At 31.3% G+C, this 15311-nt stretch overlaps 1 protein-coding gene and 1 non-coding gene across 3 annotated transcripts in view; one reads left to right on the forward strand and one right to left on the reverse strand.

Annotated features, from left to right (window-relative positions):
* The window catches only part of Glra3 (glycine receptor alpha 3), a 170744-nt gene extending 165530 nt beyond the window's left edge, over positions 1-5214 (forward strand). For both annotated transcript variants that reach the window (XM_027927103.3, XM_027927105.3), the window contains one exon: positions 4936-5214. In XM_027927103.3, coding sequence (XP_027782904.3) covers positions 4936-5214 — 279 coding nt within the window. The remainder of the gene's footprint in view (positions 1-4935) is intronic.
* Positions 4074-4147, reverse strand: Trnaa-ugc (transfer RNA alanine (anticodon UGC)). The gene has a single exon. It is a non-coding gene; the product is annotated as a tRNA-Ala (tRNA).
* Positions 5215-15311: the final 10097 nt, after the last annotated feature.

A 15311-nucleotide genomic window follows, 5' to 3' on the forward strand; every position in this document is an offset into this window, starting at 1 on the left:
TAGTTAGTTTACTTCTGACAAGTGATCTGAACCACAGTTTCTTATTAAGTTGTGAAAATATGCTGGAGAATTCATGCCTCCTTAGGGAAGGAGGAAAATTACGATTTTGTCTACCCCACATGAAGGGAGGCTACATTTAGCATATGTTTTAGATTGGGATTAAAAGACAGCACAAGACGCTCCAAATCTATAAAATCACACCTGCCTCCTTTGCCCTGATAAACTCTTGAATAGTTTCCCCACATTCAGCATGATAGAGATACTGTTGAAATATTATATTGGGCAGAAACAGCAGTCAGCCTGCAATATCCATCTACTTTTATCATAGGCTAGATATGCTATTCTACAGACAACTGATGAGGACCAGCATTCCTGTCTCCACTATTTCCTTAATCAGATCTGAGTGTTCCCATTATCTTCCTGGAATATCGAAGTATTTAATATTTACTCAAATGAATATTTAGGCAATCTGAAAGACTCCCATTTTAATATATCCTATTAAAACTAGACTAAGGAATGATTTACCAAAGATAAGGCTCAAGCAAGATCCTTCATTTAGTGTCACATTCTTTCCAATTATACATTTCACCAAAGGCAATATCATTTACTGGATATATATTACTCTTTTTTTCCCTATCTATGATTTTTAATATGACCATACCCATGACCACAGCTAGTTGCTTTGCCTCCATACCTGCCCCATCAGCTTCTCTTTTTCTCCTCAGGTTACAGTCTTTTTCCCCAGCAGAATCACCATATGTTTTATGATGTAACCAGTAATTCCAAAACGCTGTATTTAGTACTACTTGCCATTGAACTTTAACCACGGTATAACCTTGGAGTCCCATTCAGATTGGGCAAGGTGATCTTGGCCTTTCAGTTTTCTTTCTTTAAGCTGCCTTAACTCCATGGAGTAAATTTAGCAACCAGTGTCAGTGCCATTTTTTTCTTTTTCCCCCCCATTCCCCACCGGCATCACTGGACTCAACTCCTGAGATGAAAGGAACAGATCTAACAGGGATCCTTAGTGGACGTAGCTGCTGAAACTGGAATAGATTTCCAACTTCTCAGCTGGTGATAAAAGTGTCAGGAAATCATTCAGAGGAATCCTGTCCATTTTTGTTGTATTCTTCTTCTGTCTTAATCACCTAAGAAGAACTAACAGATTAACCTCTGGCCATGATTTTTCTTCTGAATGGTACAGATTTCCTCCCATAGGTGAAACCCAGCATGGCTAGTACAAGAGTTAATATGCCTATGAATCTATATGTCCTCTTTCTATCCTAAAGAACAACCACATACCAAAGGAACTCTGTTACCATAGTTTGTCTACCAGAATTTAGGTGAGAGGCTATGATATGGGTAGGCTCATTTCTAATTATTTAATGGCCAGCCCAGATTTGCTACTAAACTTAACTATCTACTCTTCTACAGAGAAGTCATAGTATTGAGAGAACCAGTTTCCCTTTTTAGCACAGATCCATATCACCACAGGTTTCACCCACTCAAAAGGGGTCTTTGATATTATATCCAACAGTGATTCTTAAATTAGAACAGTGAAGCAAGTTAGGGGTACCATTTATGCTAAACATTGCTTTTCGTGCTACAGTATCCATAAATATATTATTAGTTTTGGGGTCAATCAATCTAAAGATTCAGGAATCATGGATTGCACAGAGATCTTCTAGCACTTCTCAGCAAGGTAACCCAGCTGCTTTGTGCTATAATTGCTTTGTCCAATTTGTTAACTATTAAGCACCAAAAATGTAGTATCTTAGTCAAAATATGCTGTAATTATAAAATACACACCAGATTTCAAGAACTTAATATGAAATCATCAATGTAAAACTTCTCAATTTTTATTTTGAACAAATGTTAAAATAATATGTTGGCCATAACAAGTTAAAATTTTAAAATTAAAATTAAATTTATCTGCTTCTTACATTATGTGTTAAATGTAATTAAAGTAAAATTTAAAATTTTACATGCATTTCATTTGTAGCTCACATTATACATTTATGGTACAGAGCTGCACTATAGATACTAGTTTCTAGTGCCACTTGCCTGGGGTTGCAGAAAGACAACATAAAGATTAAATGTAATGTCATTTCAAGTCCCAACTTGGCTTTTGTTTACACCTTGAGCACAAGTAATGAATCTGCTTGCTGTGCTTACTGTTTTCTGTGGCCTCCTTTTCACAAGGATGATTAATTAATAGGGAATAAGGAATTAATTGTATCTTGAATAACTTTCTCCTCAATTTTATCTCAGTGGTCATTCATCTGACCCTTCCACAAGGGATAAATCTATGCCATCAATATTCCAGTAGTATGATTTATCCCTAATTACTTTCTATAGAAATTTTGCTACCTCAAACCCAGCATAGATCAGCATCAGATTCTCCTCAAAATCATGCCCCAAACTTTTGGCCATATTAATTTTAAAAGGATCCCAAAGCCTGGCCAGATTTTGTTTCCACTGCTGATATTTGGGGGTTTCAAATTGTCACTCAGACTCTTCAGACAACAATGGGCTTTAAGTTAATATTACATTTACTAAGCCTCATAAGAGGATGTGATGCAAGGAACACATCAGGTCTACAGTATCTTTATCACATGGGAGACATAGCTATTTCTCAAGATCACAGCTTCTTTTGTCCCCCTTACCCACAAAGGACCATCGGTATAAAAGTCAGGGGCTATACCAATTATATGTAGCTCCCTCAGGGCAGGTGAGTCTCTCCAACTGAATGAAGCTGTCTCGGGTTCTCCATTTAGCTTAATTCCACTGTTTTCAAGGAAAAGATGCCAAAGAAATTAGGGGTCATTCTTAGGAGTCTTGTAACAGCTTAGGCCTGATGTTAACCCATTATGCACAGTCAGTTATGTAAAAAGACACAATTGAGAAAAATTTAGTTGTTCATTGAGTACTAATTTTAAATGGATTTTGACTGCTTTTGGGGGGGGCGGTGCGGGAGCAGTCTGTAAAGGTTTTAAAGTTCTCCAGAACAGATAGTTAGAAAGGTGGTTAATGGATTCTACTTTGTTAAACACATAAGGTTATGCTAAAATCTTAACATTGTAGTAATGAATTTCCTGTTTCAACTAGTATGCCAACATACATACATAAATGCCTACCGAGAAAGTTATTTTGGTTGAATTTTAAGATGAGTTTTTTTTTTAATACATCAGTTAATGTAGTTTAAAAGGCTATATTAAACTTCAACACTGAGCTAATCTGCACACAAAATAATATAACTTAACCAGGTGACCTATGTTTTCCTTCTGGAATGCAAACATCAGCATAATTTACTAAATTGTAAGGGGGTTATTTAGCACTTACATAAGAACTGTTTTGATATCTACTATATATACTTTTATTCAAGATATAGAAAATTTCAAAGGAAGTAGGTTTGTCTTAAAATTTTTATGGAAGCCAAAAGAAAAGAAAAACAAATAATAGTCTAAATGAGGATGCTTCCACTAATTTCCAATTTTTATCAAGATTACAACAGTAAACACAGATCGCTTGGATTGGCAGATTTATTTTCAGGTAATATAAACTGTCAGCTTTTATTTCATTCTTGTTTCCTGAAATTTTAATTGCTTATTCAAATTACAACTGAAATGTTTTACAATAATTACTTGCTTTTGTTTTTCAGGTGGAATTCAGTTTCATAATTCCTAAAAACAAATTTATGCATCACTGAATCAACTTTAGTCATTTTCTCATTTTTAGAATCCATAATAATTTCTATTATTCACTTATAAATTTTAAAATATACTCTTCATTGAGCAACTACTTTCACAGACCTAAAGTAATTTTCAAGAGTTTGAGCCTATTTAATTATTTTTATATCTTATATTACCAAGCAAAAGCACTATCATAGCAGACATATAACCTTATAAAACATATTACATTTTAAATTTTCAATTTTAGTAGCATAAATGAATTTTATTTATTAATGAATTTAATTATTAAATACCATATTTCTCTATCAGGAGCACATTTATGATAATATATTTATTAAATTTTTTTCATTAAATTTTGAGAATGTTTTTCTTTTCTTTTTTTTGTGGTACTGGGGATTGAACCCAGGGCCTTGTGCATGCAGGGCAAACACTCTACCAACTGAGCTATATCCCCAGCCCGGTGTTTTTCATTTTTATATATGAAAATTCTCTTCAATTTGCCATATTTAAGAATAATGAGAACTTTTAGAAGAACATAATGTTTTAAATTTATAACAAGTTGGTTTCTTGAACATGAAATAAACTGCCAAATATCATTCATAATTTGGACCAAACTACTGTACCTGAAAAACAACTACATATAAATTAGAATATATGACTATCTTAAAGTTGTTCAAAAAAAAGTGAGTGTAAAACATAGAAGTACCATAAAGGAAGGATAACAGTAAGCAACCAAGTGTTATTATGTGTTTCTTTGTATTTTCCAAGGAAGTAACTCATATTTGTGTGAAACAACCATTAAAAGGTGTATCCATGAAAAAGAAAAATTCAGTCAGTGATCCTGGTATTTTTACCATCTTCTATCACATATTTGTATACTTAGACACATCATATTAAAAAATCTAGTATATGAGAGTATATATTATACAGTGCTTCAATAGCTTTATTTCTTGATCTCTTGGTTAGATATTCTAGTAATATATAGAAAATATCAGAATTTTAGTTTTTCATTAAAACATCTTTTGAGAGTTTTACATTTATTAAAGGGCACATCTGGATGACGCATCAGGATAAATAAAACTTCAAAGGGAGAATAAGTCACTCATTTTTATATGCTTTAGTTATCTTTTTCTTCATATAAGTGCAAAAATCTATGATGATAAAATTTGTCATAATTGTGAAATGCCTGCCATACATTCCCTATTCCATTAACAAAAAGTTTTCTTGCATTTTTCTTTGACAGGATGATGAGGTAAGAGAAAGCCGATTCAGCTTCACAGCATATGGAATGGGACCATGTCTGCAAGCAAAAGATGGTGTAACTCCAAAGGGCCCAAACCATCCTGTCCAGGTAATGCCAAAAAGTCCTGATGAAATGAGGAAGGTCTTTATTGATCGGGCCAAGAAGATTGACACCATCTCCCGAGCCTGCTTCCCATTAGCTTTCTTGATTTTTAACATTTTCTACTGGGTTATCTATAAAATCCTTAGGCATGAGGATATTCATCAGCAACAAGATTAAGTCTCTGATGGCATACAAACACAAACATTAAATTCAGAAGAAAATTTTCTTGCCATAGTTGTATGTATGTGTGCATATGTACGTGTGTGCAGTGTCCAAATGATAGCCACTATATTAAAACAGTAAGAGGAAAAGGTTTATTTTGATTTTTATGTGAAGTCATGAGAGAAGCCAAGGTTCTTTTAATGGATACAAATATGTATTATGGGGATTCTGTTTCATATTAATTCAAGAAGAAAAGTTTTTTCATATTAAATCATATATGTGGAAGCTTTACTGCCAATGTGTTTGTATGTTATATAATATTACATAGTAGTAGATGTAAAAACTACTTTGGAGTATCTTGATTTTTAGTTCAGTGATATTAACTGTGACAAAAGAAAGATTTGTACAGTAAATTTTATGAAAGAAAAAAGGAAAATGACAAAGATAAAAAATATCAATAGTTTGAACTGTAAAATTATTTTCTTATACTCATAAAAAAGGAAAGTATTCAGTAATTCAGTGGAAAATTCACTCGAATTAGTTAAGTATTATTATACATAGAAACACTATAGAACATATGTAGTGACAAAAAGTTTCAAATTAGGAGGTTAAAAAACTTTCATTGTTTAGAATACTATATATAAATATTTAGAATACCAAGTTTTCCTTTGTGGAGATTTCAAGCAAATGGCTTAGTAGATCACACTGTATTCAAAACCTACTTTTCATAAAATTTGTAACTCTAGGAATAAGGATGGAATTACTAAAGACATTTTTGTTTTTAAATAATTATTACAATTATGTATTTTAAATTATTGCCAAACACTAAAAAATTCAAGCCAGCACCTTCATTTTTGTTATATTTTTAATAGCTGCTTAATTGTTTGTGATTACATTTAATGTTTTGATATATAACTGAACAAAGTTCAGTAACTTTTATATTTTGGTTTAGAATGAGACTTTAAATATCAATGTAATTAAAAGTATTTACATTTTGATAAAAATGAATTCAATGAAAACAAATTCATGAAAAATTTTTTAATAAGCACAGTTTCCCATCAAAATTACATGGGTTCAAACTTTCCAAATATAAAGAGAGTAGGTTTATAATTGATATGTCATTCAATTCTATGAAGATTGTTTTCATATTTCTGAATTAATGAATTCAAAATATAAGCCATTCACAACATGTGAATGATTTTAAATAAAAATTTTAGTTAAAATTTATCAATACCCCCATGGGATTATTTCAACTGAAATGGGGTATCAGCTCATTTCATGCAGTGTATTTAGTAGAAATATGTGATATTGTTCTTGGTTAAACTGAACCAGACTCTAATTCTTTTCTCTTGCTATTTTTTGAATTATTTTTTTACCATCAATGTTGTATTTGGAAATATTTTTGAGTGCTTTTAAGATATTTTAATTATCAGTAGCACTGGATGAAAACTCAGTGTATCAAATTATTTACTGAGAAAAATAAACATTAAGCTGATATAAGATAGAAAAATAAGTCAGTTCTGAAATCCTGTGTACTATTTTCTGACCTTTAACTACTCTCAAACTAAAAGCAGGAACTGTCATTTAAAACGGAATCTTTTCAATGTTTTTGTACTTTGGTTTAGTTTTTAAAAATTAACTTTAAAAAAGTACTTAGCATTAAAAAAAAACAAATTATCTAAGTAATTAAGACAAGGAAAATATGTCATCATGCAAATTCTACAACTGGAAGTATTTGCTATTATGTACTTTACCTACTTTGAGGACTACCCCCCAAAAAATTATACATATGTGTCTACATTTGCTGTCTATGAACTAAAACCATGAAAGAATATTCTTATATTGAAGATAAGAGCAAGACAGACTGTTTCTTATCACTGAGAACTAGTTGGGGATTTGACATAATTATAAATTAAACTGTCTCAATGTCTATGAAATACTTGAATACATTTTTCTATATTTTATATATTTTATTTCAAAGTTTTCTAACACTGCTTATGTTAAATTAATTCTGAAAAAAGAAAACAAACATATTAAGATAAGCATACATAGTCCCATAAGAAATTCATAGACATCACTTGCTTTCATACTGAAGGATATTACAAATGTGTCATTTATTTAAAGCCTAAAACTATGAATGCAAGTTTACCAGCAATGAGAAAACTTGTCAACAAGGGCATGGTACTTTCAGAAATATATCAAAACTATTAAACTTTCCTTAGGCATAATTTTAATTTCCTATTATTCTTATTATTGCCCTCCTGCATAAGAAAATACTCTCTCATAGCCTCACTTACACAGCAACAGTGACAAGACAAACACAGCTGAATGCAAAATGTTCAAAGTTAATGTCCCCTCTAATGACTCCTTACACTGTAAAACTATATTGTAATTAGCATCCTAAAATAGCACTTGCTCCAATAAGCCCTGTTTCAGACCAGCATATTTTAAATTAAAAAAAAAAAAAACAGAAAACTACTAATGGTGAGAAATTTTTAAAGTGTACATATACACTAATTACCACACATTTTGTTGGATTTCCAGTATGGATATTCTAAAAAATTCTGATATAGCCATATTAGAAAGTGCATACAGTTTTTTTAAAAAGTTACTTATCTCATGGGCTGGAAATTTGGCTCAGTTTGTTGAACACTTGCCTGGCATGCATGAGGCCCTGGGTTAGATTCCTAGTGTGTGTATGTCTCTCTCTTTCTCTCTCTCTCATACACATACATACATACATACATACATACACACACACACACACACACACACACACACACACACAAACACCTCAACCAATGAAATATTTGGTAACACAGCCTATGAATTTTAAAGAAACCTTGTCAACATACATGTGTTCAACCTTCTCTTTCCTTCCCATTAGAATTAGACTTACACTATGATAGAAACCTAGCACTTTCTTTACTACTTATATTAGGAAACCAGAAGCACCCTAGAAGCAAGAAAGCAAGGGTCTTTAAAACTTTCCCCAACCTTTCCAGAAATTTTTTCATGACACTTATCTGAAAAGCCCATCCAATTCTCAGTGCTATATGAAAGTGATCATTATGGTTGCTCATAGTATTACATAATAAATTTTTACTCTATGAATATATTTTAATAATCTTTATCTTAATTTTGAATTATAAATGTTTATAAATTCTAAATATCTATAACTAAGACATAAATATATGTTTAACAGAAGAGAACAAGTTGTTAACTCTTCTACATTCTGTGCAACTTACAAATAGTTATATAACATTTGGAGAAAATGAGTATCCTTCATACTATATATCCTTTTCCTGAATATCATTCATCTCATTTTTTTAATATAGTCTTTTATTCCTAATATGATACACCTCAACCTTCTGATTACTTGGGGGAATTGAATAGTATAATGTCAGCTAAATTTTTCCTTTTACCTACAAAGTACACATTCCATGAAATTGGCTCCAGTTAATATGGGACTTGCCAAAATTAAAATAGCTTCTTCTAGTATTAAAAGTAGAAAACTGGAAATACCATATTCAAAGATATCCCTCTCTAACAATGATTTAGAGCACTCTAAGAAACTCTTGAGAATGAAAACGTGTCTAATAATCCTCAGATAGATCATTAACAATCTTTGAGGTGATATCTCCTACTCCAAAATGAATTTCACACACTTTACAATACACTAAAGAGCATGATCTCTAAACTACCTGTATTTCTCAGCTAGCAGATGTTGAACTAGCAAAGCAAAGCAAATCATGCTAAGTACACAGTGGAAAAACAATCAGTATTTGTGATGCTGACAAGGCAAGGACTATAAAATAAAGGCCTTGATGTTATGAGATGAGTTACTCTATACACAGACCATTTAATTTTAGCGTCTATCCAAGGAAAATATAATCCATGAAAATATGACTTATAAACATAATAACTATTTTAGTTCACTAAGGAGATTAGTCAGGAATTATCTTGATGACTCACAGTTCTTCCCATCTTTGCATCAGCAAGCTACTTTTGAATTTCACCCAACTGTTAATCACAGTTTATAAAAACTATATATATGCTGCTTGTTAATTTAAGTATTCAATTTTTGAACTAGCTCATTACATTACCTAAATTTGGCTTTGAGAATAAGTTATATAACTGGGCGCAGTGGCACAGGCCTGTAATCCCAGTGGCTCAGGAGGCTGAGACAGGAGGTTCTTGAATTCAAAGCCAGTCTCAGCAAAAGCCAGGCACTAAGAAACTGAGTGAGACCTTGTCTCTAAATAAAATACAAAATAGGGCTGGGAATGTTGTTCAGTGGTCTAGTGCCCTCGAGTTCAATCCCTGGTACACCCCAGCCCTCTGAAAAAAAAAAAGAATGAGTTATTAGTTATTATAGAGGTACTGAAATATTTAGCACGATCACTATAAATTTAATTTGCTTTTTCAGTAGCTGGCTTCATGTGCACTTCAGAGAAGAATTTAGTTGTAAAAATTGTACAATTTTTTAGATGTCAAATTTCAAGAAACCCTTAAAATGGGCCCAAAATTGTCTAATCTTCTCAAACAAAATTAAAATAGTTTCTGGTGCATTGTTGTTTTTCCCCCCCAATAATTTTGACAAGACCACTTTATTTAGCTGAACCTATCTGATAATGAATAGTAGAAAGGCATGACCATGAAAATTACAAGTCTCTAAGAGAGTAACAATTTGACCATAATAACCTAGTCTTGTTCTGCACAATTCCTTCATAATTCTTTACTGCATCCTCTATTTGGGGGCCACAAGGCCATTCACAGCATAGCAGGAATAATCCTGACCATCTCTATGATCATTTAAAGTATGGAACCTTTAACTGTGCACATAGTCACTCTCTCTCTGTCATGAAAATTTTACATTTACCATTTGAAACTTAAAGGAAAATGTACACAATGTTTCATTGGCTTTTTATTTTATACCTTGAAATTCATCAACTCATCATTCGGACAGGTAAAAGGATTCCAAAAATTATTACAGGTTGTAGCTACAAATCAATTTAGTGCTTTTCAATATAATAAGGTAGAAATCATAGTACATATGGTGTCCATGGACACAAAATTCTTTTCTTAACTGAATGCATTTTTATGCCTTTATAAGACATGTTTTCCTCTGATGATTTTTTATTCATGTACTACAAATAAGTAACATTGCAATGTTGTTTTATTCTATTATAAACTTTTCATTAATAAGCATGCACACTACCAACTGTCTCAATTTAATTAATTTTAAGATTAAACTTACAGCCTCACTCCTATTTTAAAAACATTAAAAATTGAACTTCCACAGAGACACAGCTGTTGTTGCTAAATATTTCAAAAGAAAAGTGACATATACTCTTCTATAACAAAGATATTTAGACCTCATGTGTAAAATCCTTAACAATTTAAATATAAGGTAAGAAAAATCTAAAGAAACTTCTCCCAGAAATTGAGCCAGGAGGTACAAAAATCCCAAGCTAGTAGCTATATTACCTGTTTTTCATCTACATTTTTGTAGATGCTGCACTTATATCTCTTGTGTCCCTCTATTATACATACTTAAAAGTTCACTTTTTTGTTAACAAGATGAATTCTTTCAAATTAGAAACATACAGGGAGTCAATTTTTCTAGACAAAGGTCCATAATTCTATAATGTTTTGCAATATATGTGATTCTCTGTGGGAATCATTTGAATTGATCATGTCTTAGTTTTCAAACCATAATATTTTGCCCCAAAACCACATCTGGATCATATCTTCTCTTTCTTATCAATGGAATTCTAAAATACTATTTAGGGTCCAGTTCTGTGGCTCAGTTGTGGTATACTTACCTAGCATGTTTGAGACCCTGGGTTCAAGTGATAGCACCACAAATACTAACAATGACAATAAAAATGATAATGATAATAATAAAAAACTATTCAAACTGTATTTGAATAACAGCTATTTGTCAACACTTCTTCCAAAATACAACTGTTGGTGTTAAAATTGCATTTTAACATTTTAGCATTAAGTAGTTTTCTCAGTAATTTTTTATTGATCACACATAAGCAAAATAAGAGAAGAATTTTAAAGATTATAGAGTATTACTTAAAAAACAAAATGTGGTTCTCAATTCTTCTGATATACACCAGAATTCAGAGCCACTTTATAAACATACACGTATATATTTGATTCCAACATATATCAGATACACACACAATTCCAACATAGATTGTAATTCAATCATTGATTAAGTAACTATTCATTGAGCACCCTGTGTGTGTTGAGCACTGTGCACTATGCTGAATTCAGTATCTTTGAGGTGAGACATGAAATCCTGCATTACTGACAAAGTTTAACAAATGAGAGAACCGATGTGAACACACACAAGCCTATTCTTTTAATAAGGCTTGATTTAATGCTGTTAAAAATTCATAATTTTTTTCTTTCTTCAAGCAATCCATTTCAGTTGTCTCCATTTACATTCTTGGAATCAGAAATAAACCTTTGAGCTTTCCCCCCAATGTCAGATCCTTCATCATTACATTATCTACATTTTCCTAACACCCATACAGCAACAGTAGCTCATTACTCTGAAGGCAGCCTGGTCCTTTTCTGTATGACAGAAAAGTTCATCCTCATCAATAAATTAGTTCACTTTCTAAGAAACAAATAAGTCTATCCTATTCCCATCAGACAACCCATAATATATTTTCTAATGTCTCCTACCTATGTTTAAGCTCAATTAATATTATTTTCAGTCAGGTATAACTAGCTTTATTCTTATTTAAGTAATTCATTACAACACTTCAAGCATTAAACACTGATGAGGTATTTTCAGGTTTATAAAACAGTGAAACATAAAATTAATCATCTACATAAATATAAATTGGTTTTAAAAAGTCTATGTAAATTATTTGCAGTAACTTTAAATATTTTCCTGCAACCTAGCAATAATTTTTAAAATAAATATTGAAAAATGTAATTCAGATATGAAGATACAATATAAAACCCTACAAAGTAGTATAAAATTTTAAAAACTATCATCTCCACACAATTCATATTTTTACAACAAAGCTATAGTAAAAAATAATGAATTGTTATTTTAATAGTGAATTTTTCTATGGGGTGGTTTTAGCAAAGATGCCTTCAGGGAACTCCACTTATTTTCTAGCCTGGCTTGTACGTGAGAGGTAAGGAGTTGCAGCTTAAAGCCAAGCAAGGATATTCAAACATACAGCTGCACTTGAATATGCTTAAATAATTTTGCACTCTTTCACTTTTATCTCTATGAATTATGCAAAAGCTTTTCCTTAAGTTTCCATTTTAATGTATGATAGATGATAGCACTGGGGGAAAAGTAGAATGAAGTACCTTGATGTTCTCTGGATACAATGTGCTGTGAAAAACAAAAAGAAAATGTACCACATATTTTCCAGGGGGTATCTCAACATGATACACAGTGACTTCATTACTGGTGAGACAATATGTTTAAAAGACTACCCCTGAAAAAATACTGCTATTTTATGATGTTAGCTATTTTTCTGTAGATCTAAAACTTGTCTTCCTGAGTCTGATATCTGTTTTCCTTTTCAGACTGGTGTCATATTTTTTTCAGAAAATTATACTAAAAATATATTTTAAAATTTATGCACGATTTATCAACTTAATTTTCATTATATTATCTTTAGTTCAATTCTGCAACTAACCAGCTCTATAATCAGTCATTAACCCATGAACATATGATATTTATCATGTAACTGCAGATAATTTGATCAAAATCAATAAAAGTTAACACTTTCCAAGAATATGAATATCTTTTGTGCAATTTTTTAAAGAACAAATTTCATCAGAGTATTATGTTGTTGTTCTAACAAAAATCATACTATATTTCTGTTTGGATGAGAATTATTTAATCTAGGATTACAAAAGTCAGTGACATATCATTCAGAGAAGCCTTAATAGATGGTATCCCATTATAGGAAAACTACCACAAGGAAGATGGTGAATGGAACTTTTCAACTAATAATAGAATGAAAGAAGATGTGTTACCAACTAGAAAAATTACTTGATATTATTGTATTACTACTTTTATTTTTGTTTGAAAGCTTTTTCCTTAAAATTTGTTTGTTGAATAAATCATTTATTTAACCTACCCACAGAGATTCTTTCAAAGTGAATTGCTAATCTTTCTTCATTTTAAATATGAGATTTCATTTTGGTCTTTGCCTCCATACAGTTAGGTTGGTATAGTTTAGGGAAGGACAATAATAAAGAAATAAGAGAAAATTCAATGTATGAAAAATTTAAAAAAATTTTACAGCATATGATAACTGGTCTTTCATTTTTGGAGTACTTATAATTTATATATAAATAATAGCCTTTTACATAATTTTATGTTTAATGGCACAAGATTCAAAAAAAAAAACACACATGACAAATTCCTTCCTAAATTGGCATTATTATTTCCTTTGATGAACTAGCCCTCACTAACTGAATGGTCAAATCATAACATAAGCAGAAACTCAACTGAAATACTGCCATAAAACCAGGCAAAGTTATCTGTAAGTGCAAGTGCTAGAAGTATCTTTAGGCAATCAATGTTTAAACAAAGCATATATGAATAAATGTAATGTGACTGGCTACACTAACAACTGGGAAAAAATCACATCAAACAATTTTTAAAAATCAATTTGTTCTACTATGGTTTAAAAATATTCATTATTCTCATTATATTCAACATTTCAATAGCACTAAGTTGGTGATATTGTTCTACATACTTTATATCAATTTACTGTTGCTGACAGTTGCTTTCTTCCTTGATGAACTGATTTTCTAAGTATATTCCTTCTTTCCAATTTTGCATAATTTACACAGTTCATTACCCATTCAAGAGAAGCTTAAAACAGAATGATGACATACTTACTGAACTATGGTATGCTATAAATATTTAGATATTTAGCTATTAATGTTGCCTTGTGTTTGACCCCATATGTTGTCTTACCAAATTATCTCAGTGAATGCTCTAACAGTATCTGAAAATTCACAAAAGACAAATTATTAACTGGAAGCTAGGTTGTGAAAGGAGGATAGCACTGTCAAAGAAAATCAGTTAAAGCAGTGAAGGCAAATTTTATCCAGGAAAAATCACAGTAAAGAAATTTCACTATAAAACTGTGCTCCATTCTGAATACACAGATAAGTGGGAAGTAATGGACAAGTGAGGATCAGTGGATGAAAAATTCTAAGAGGAATCCAGTGTAAGGGGGATTCTAGTCAAATTGATTCAGCAAGATTCTTGTTCTTGAGAAGATATAAAGTGTGGAAGATTTCATCAAACTGACCCAGCAGAATTCTTGCTAAAACTAAATGGGCCAAAGGCAAACTCAACTTCAAGCCTACTTAGAAAGGGAGCTCAAAGGAATGTAACCAAAGTTTGGTCAACAAAAAATCCTGTCATCATCCATAGTCTACTACATGACATGAGAAATGAGTTGTCTAAAAACTCGTTATCCAAACAATAGCAGTTTAAAAATCAAATGGCATTTACTTACCATCATGTGGCCTAAGTAATCTTGGTCTTTCAAAGGGGATCTTGTTTGAAGTCATCCATAAAAAAGTGATGTTTTGATGCCAAACTTCTATTACTCCTGGAATCAACTTTTAAAAAAAAGATACTCTTCTAAATTATCTGTTCCAAAAATAATTATCTTTATAGGTTCTTACTGAAATATTTATTCTCTTCCCCCCAAAATCACTTCCTACCTAGTGATCTTGCTTGAAATTGTTAGTCTCTGGAAGATCATGTTTACAGTTATAACACTATACTTCCTTTATCATTGATAAAATAAAGTTGAAATAAAATAGAAATAGAAACAAACTGAATTTATTCAAATTCTACAATTATTTGACACATAATTGAAAAATTCAAAAACACACATTTATTTAACTGCCAGAAAGTTTCTGAAAAAAGATTGACAGTGGATTATTAAATCCCTTGAAGAAATATATCTTTAATCTATCACATTATATATAATAAATACCAGAACTGAAGCTAGAAGGATATCTATCATCTCTGGGTGATTCTTTTGTTGTCCTTTTCATCATCATCGAAAAATTTTAAGTCTCTACTG

The sequence above is a fragment of the Marmota flaviventris genome, chromosome 3 (genome assembly GCF_047511675.1).
Source record: "Marmota flaviventris isolate mMarFla1 chromosome 3, mMarFla1.hap1, whole genome shotgun sequence".
NCBI classification, from domain to species: Eukaryota; Metazoa; Chordata; class Mammalia; order Rodentia; family Sciuridae; genus Marmota; species Marmota flaviventris.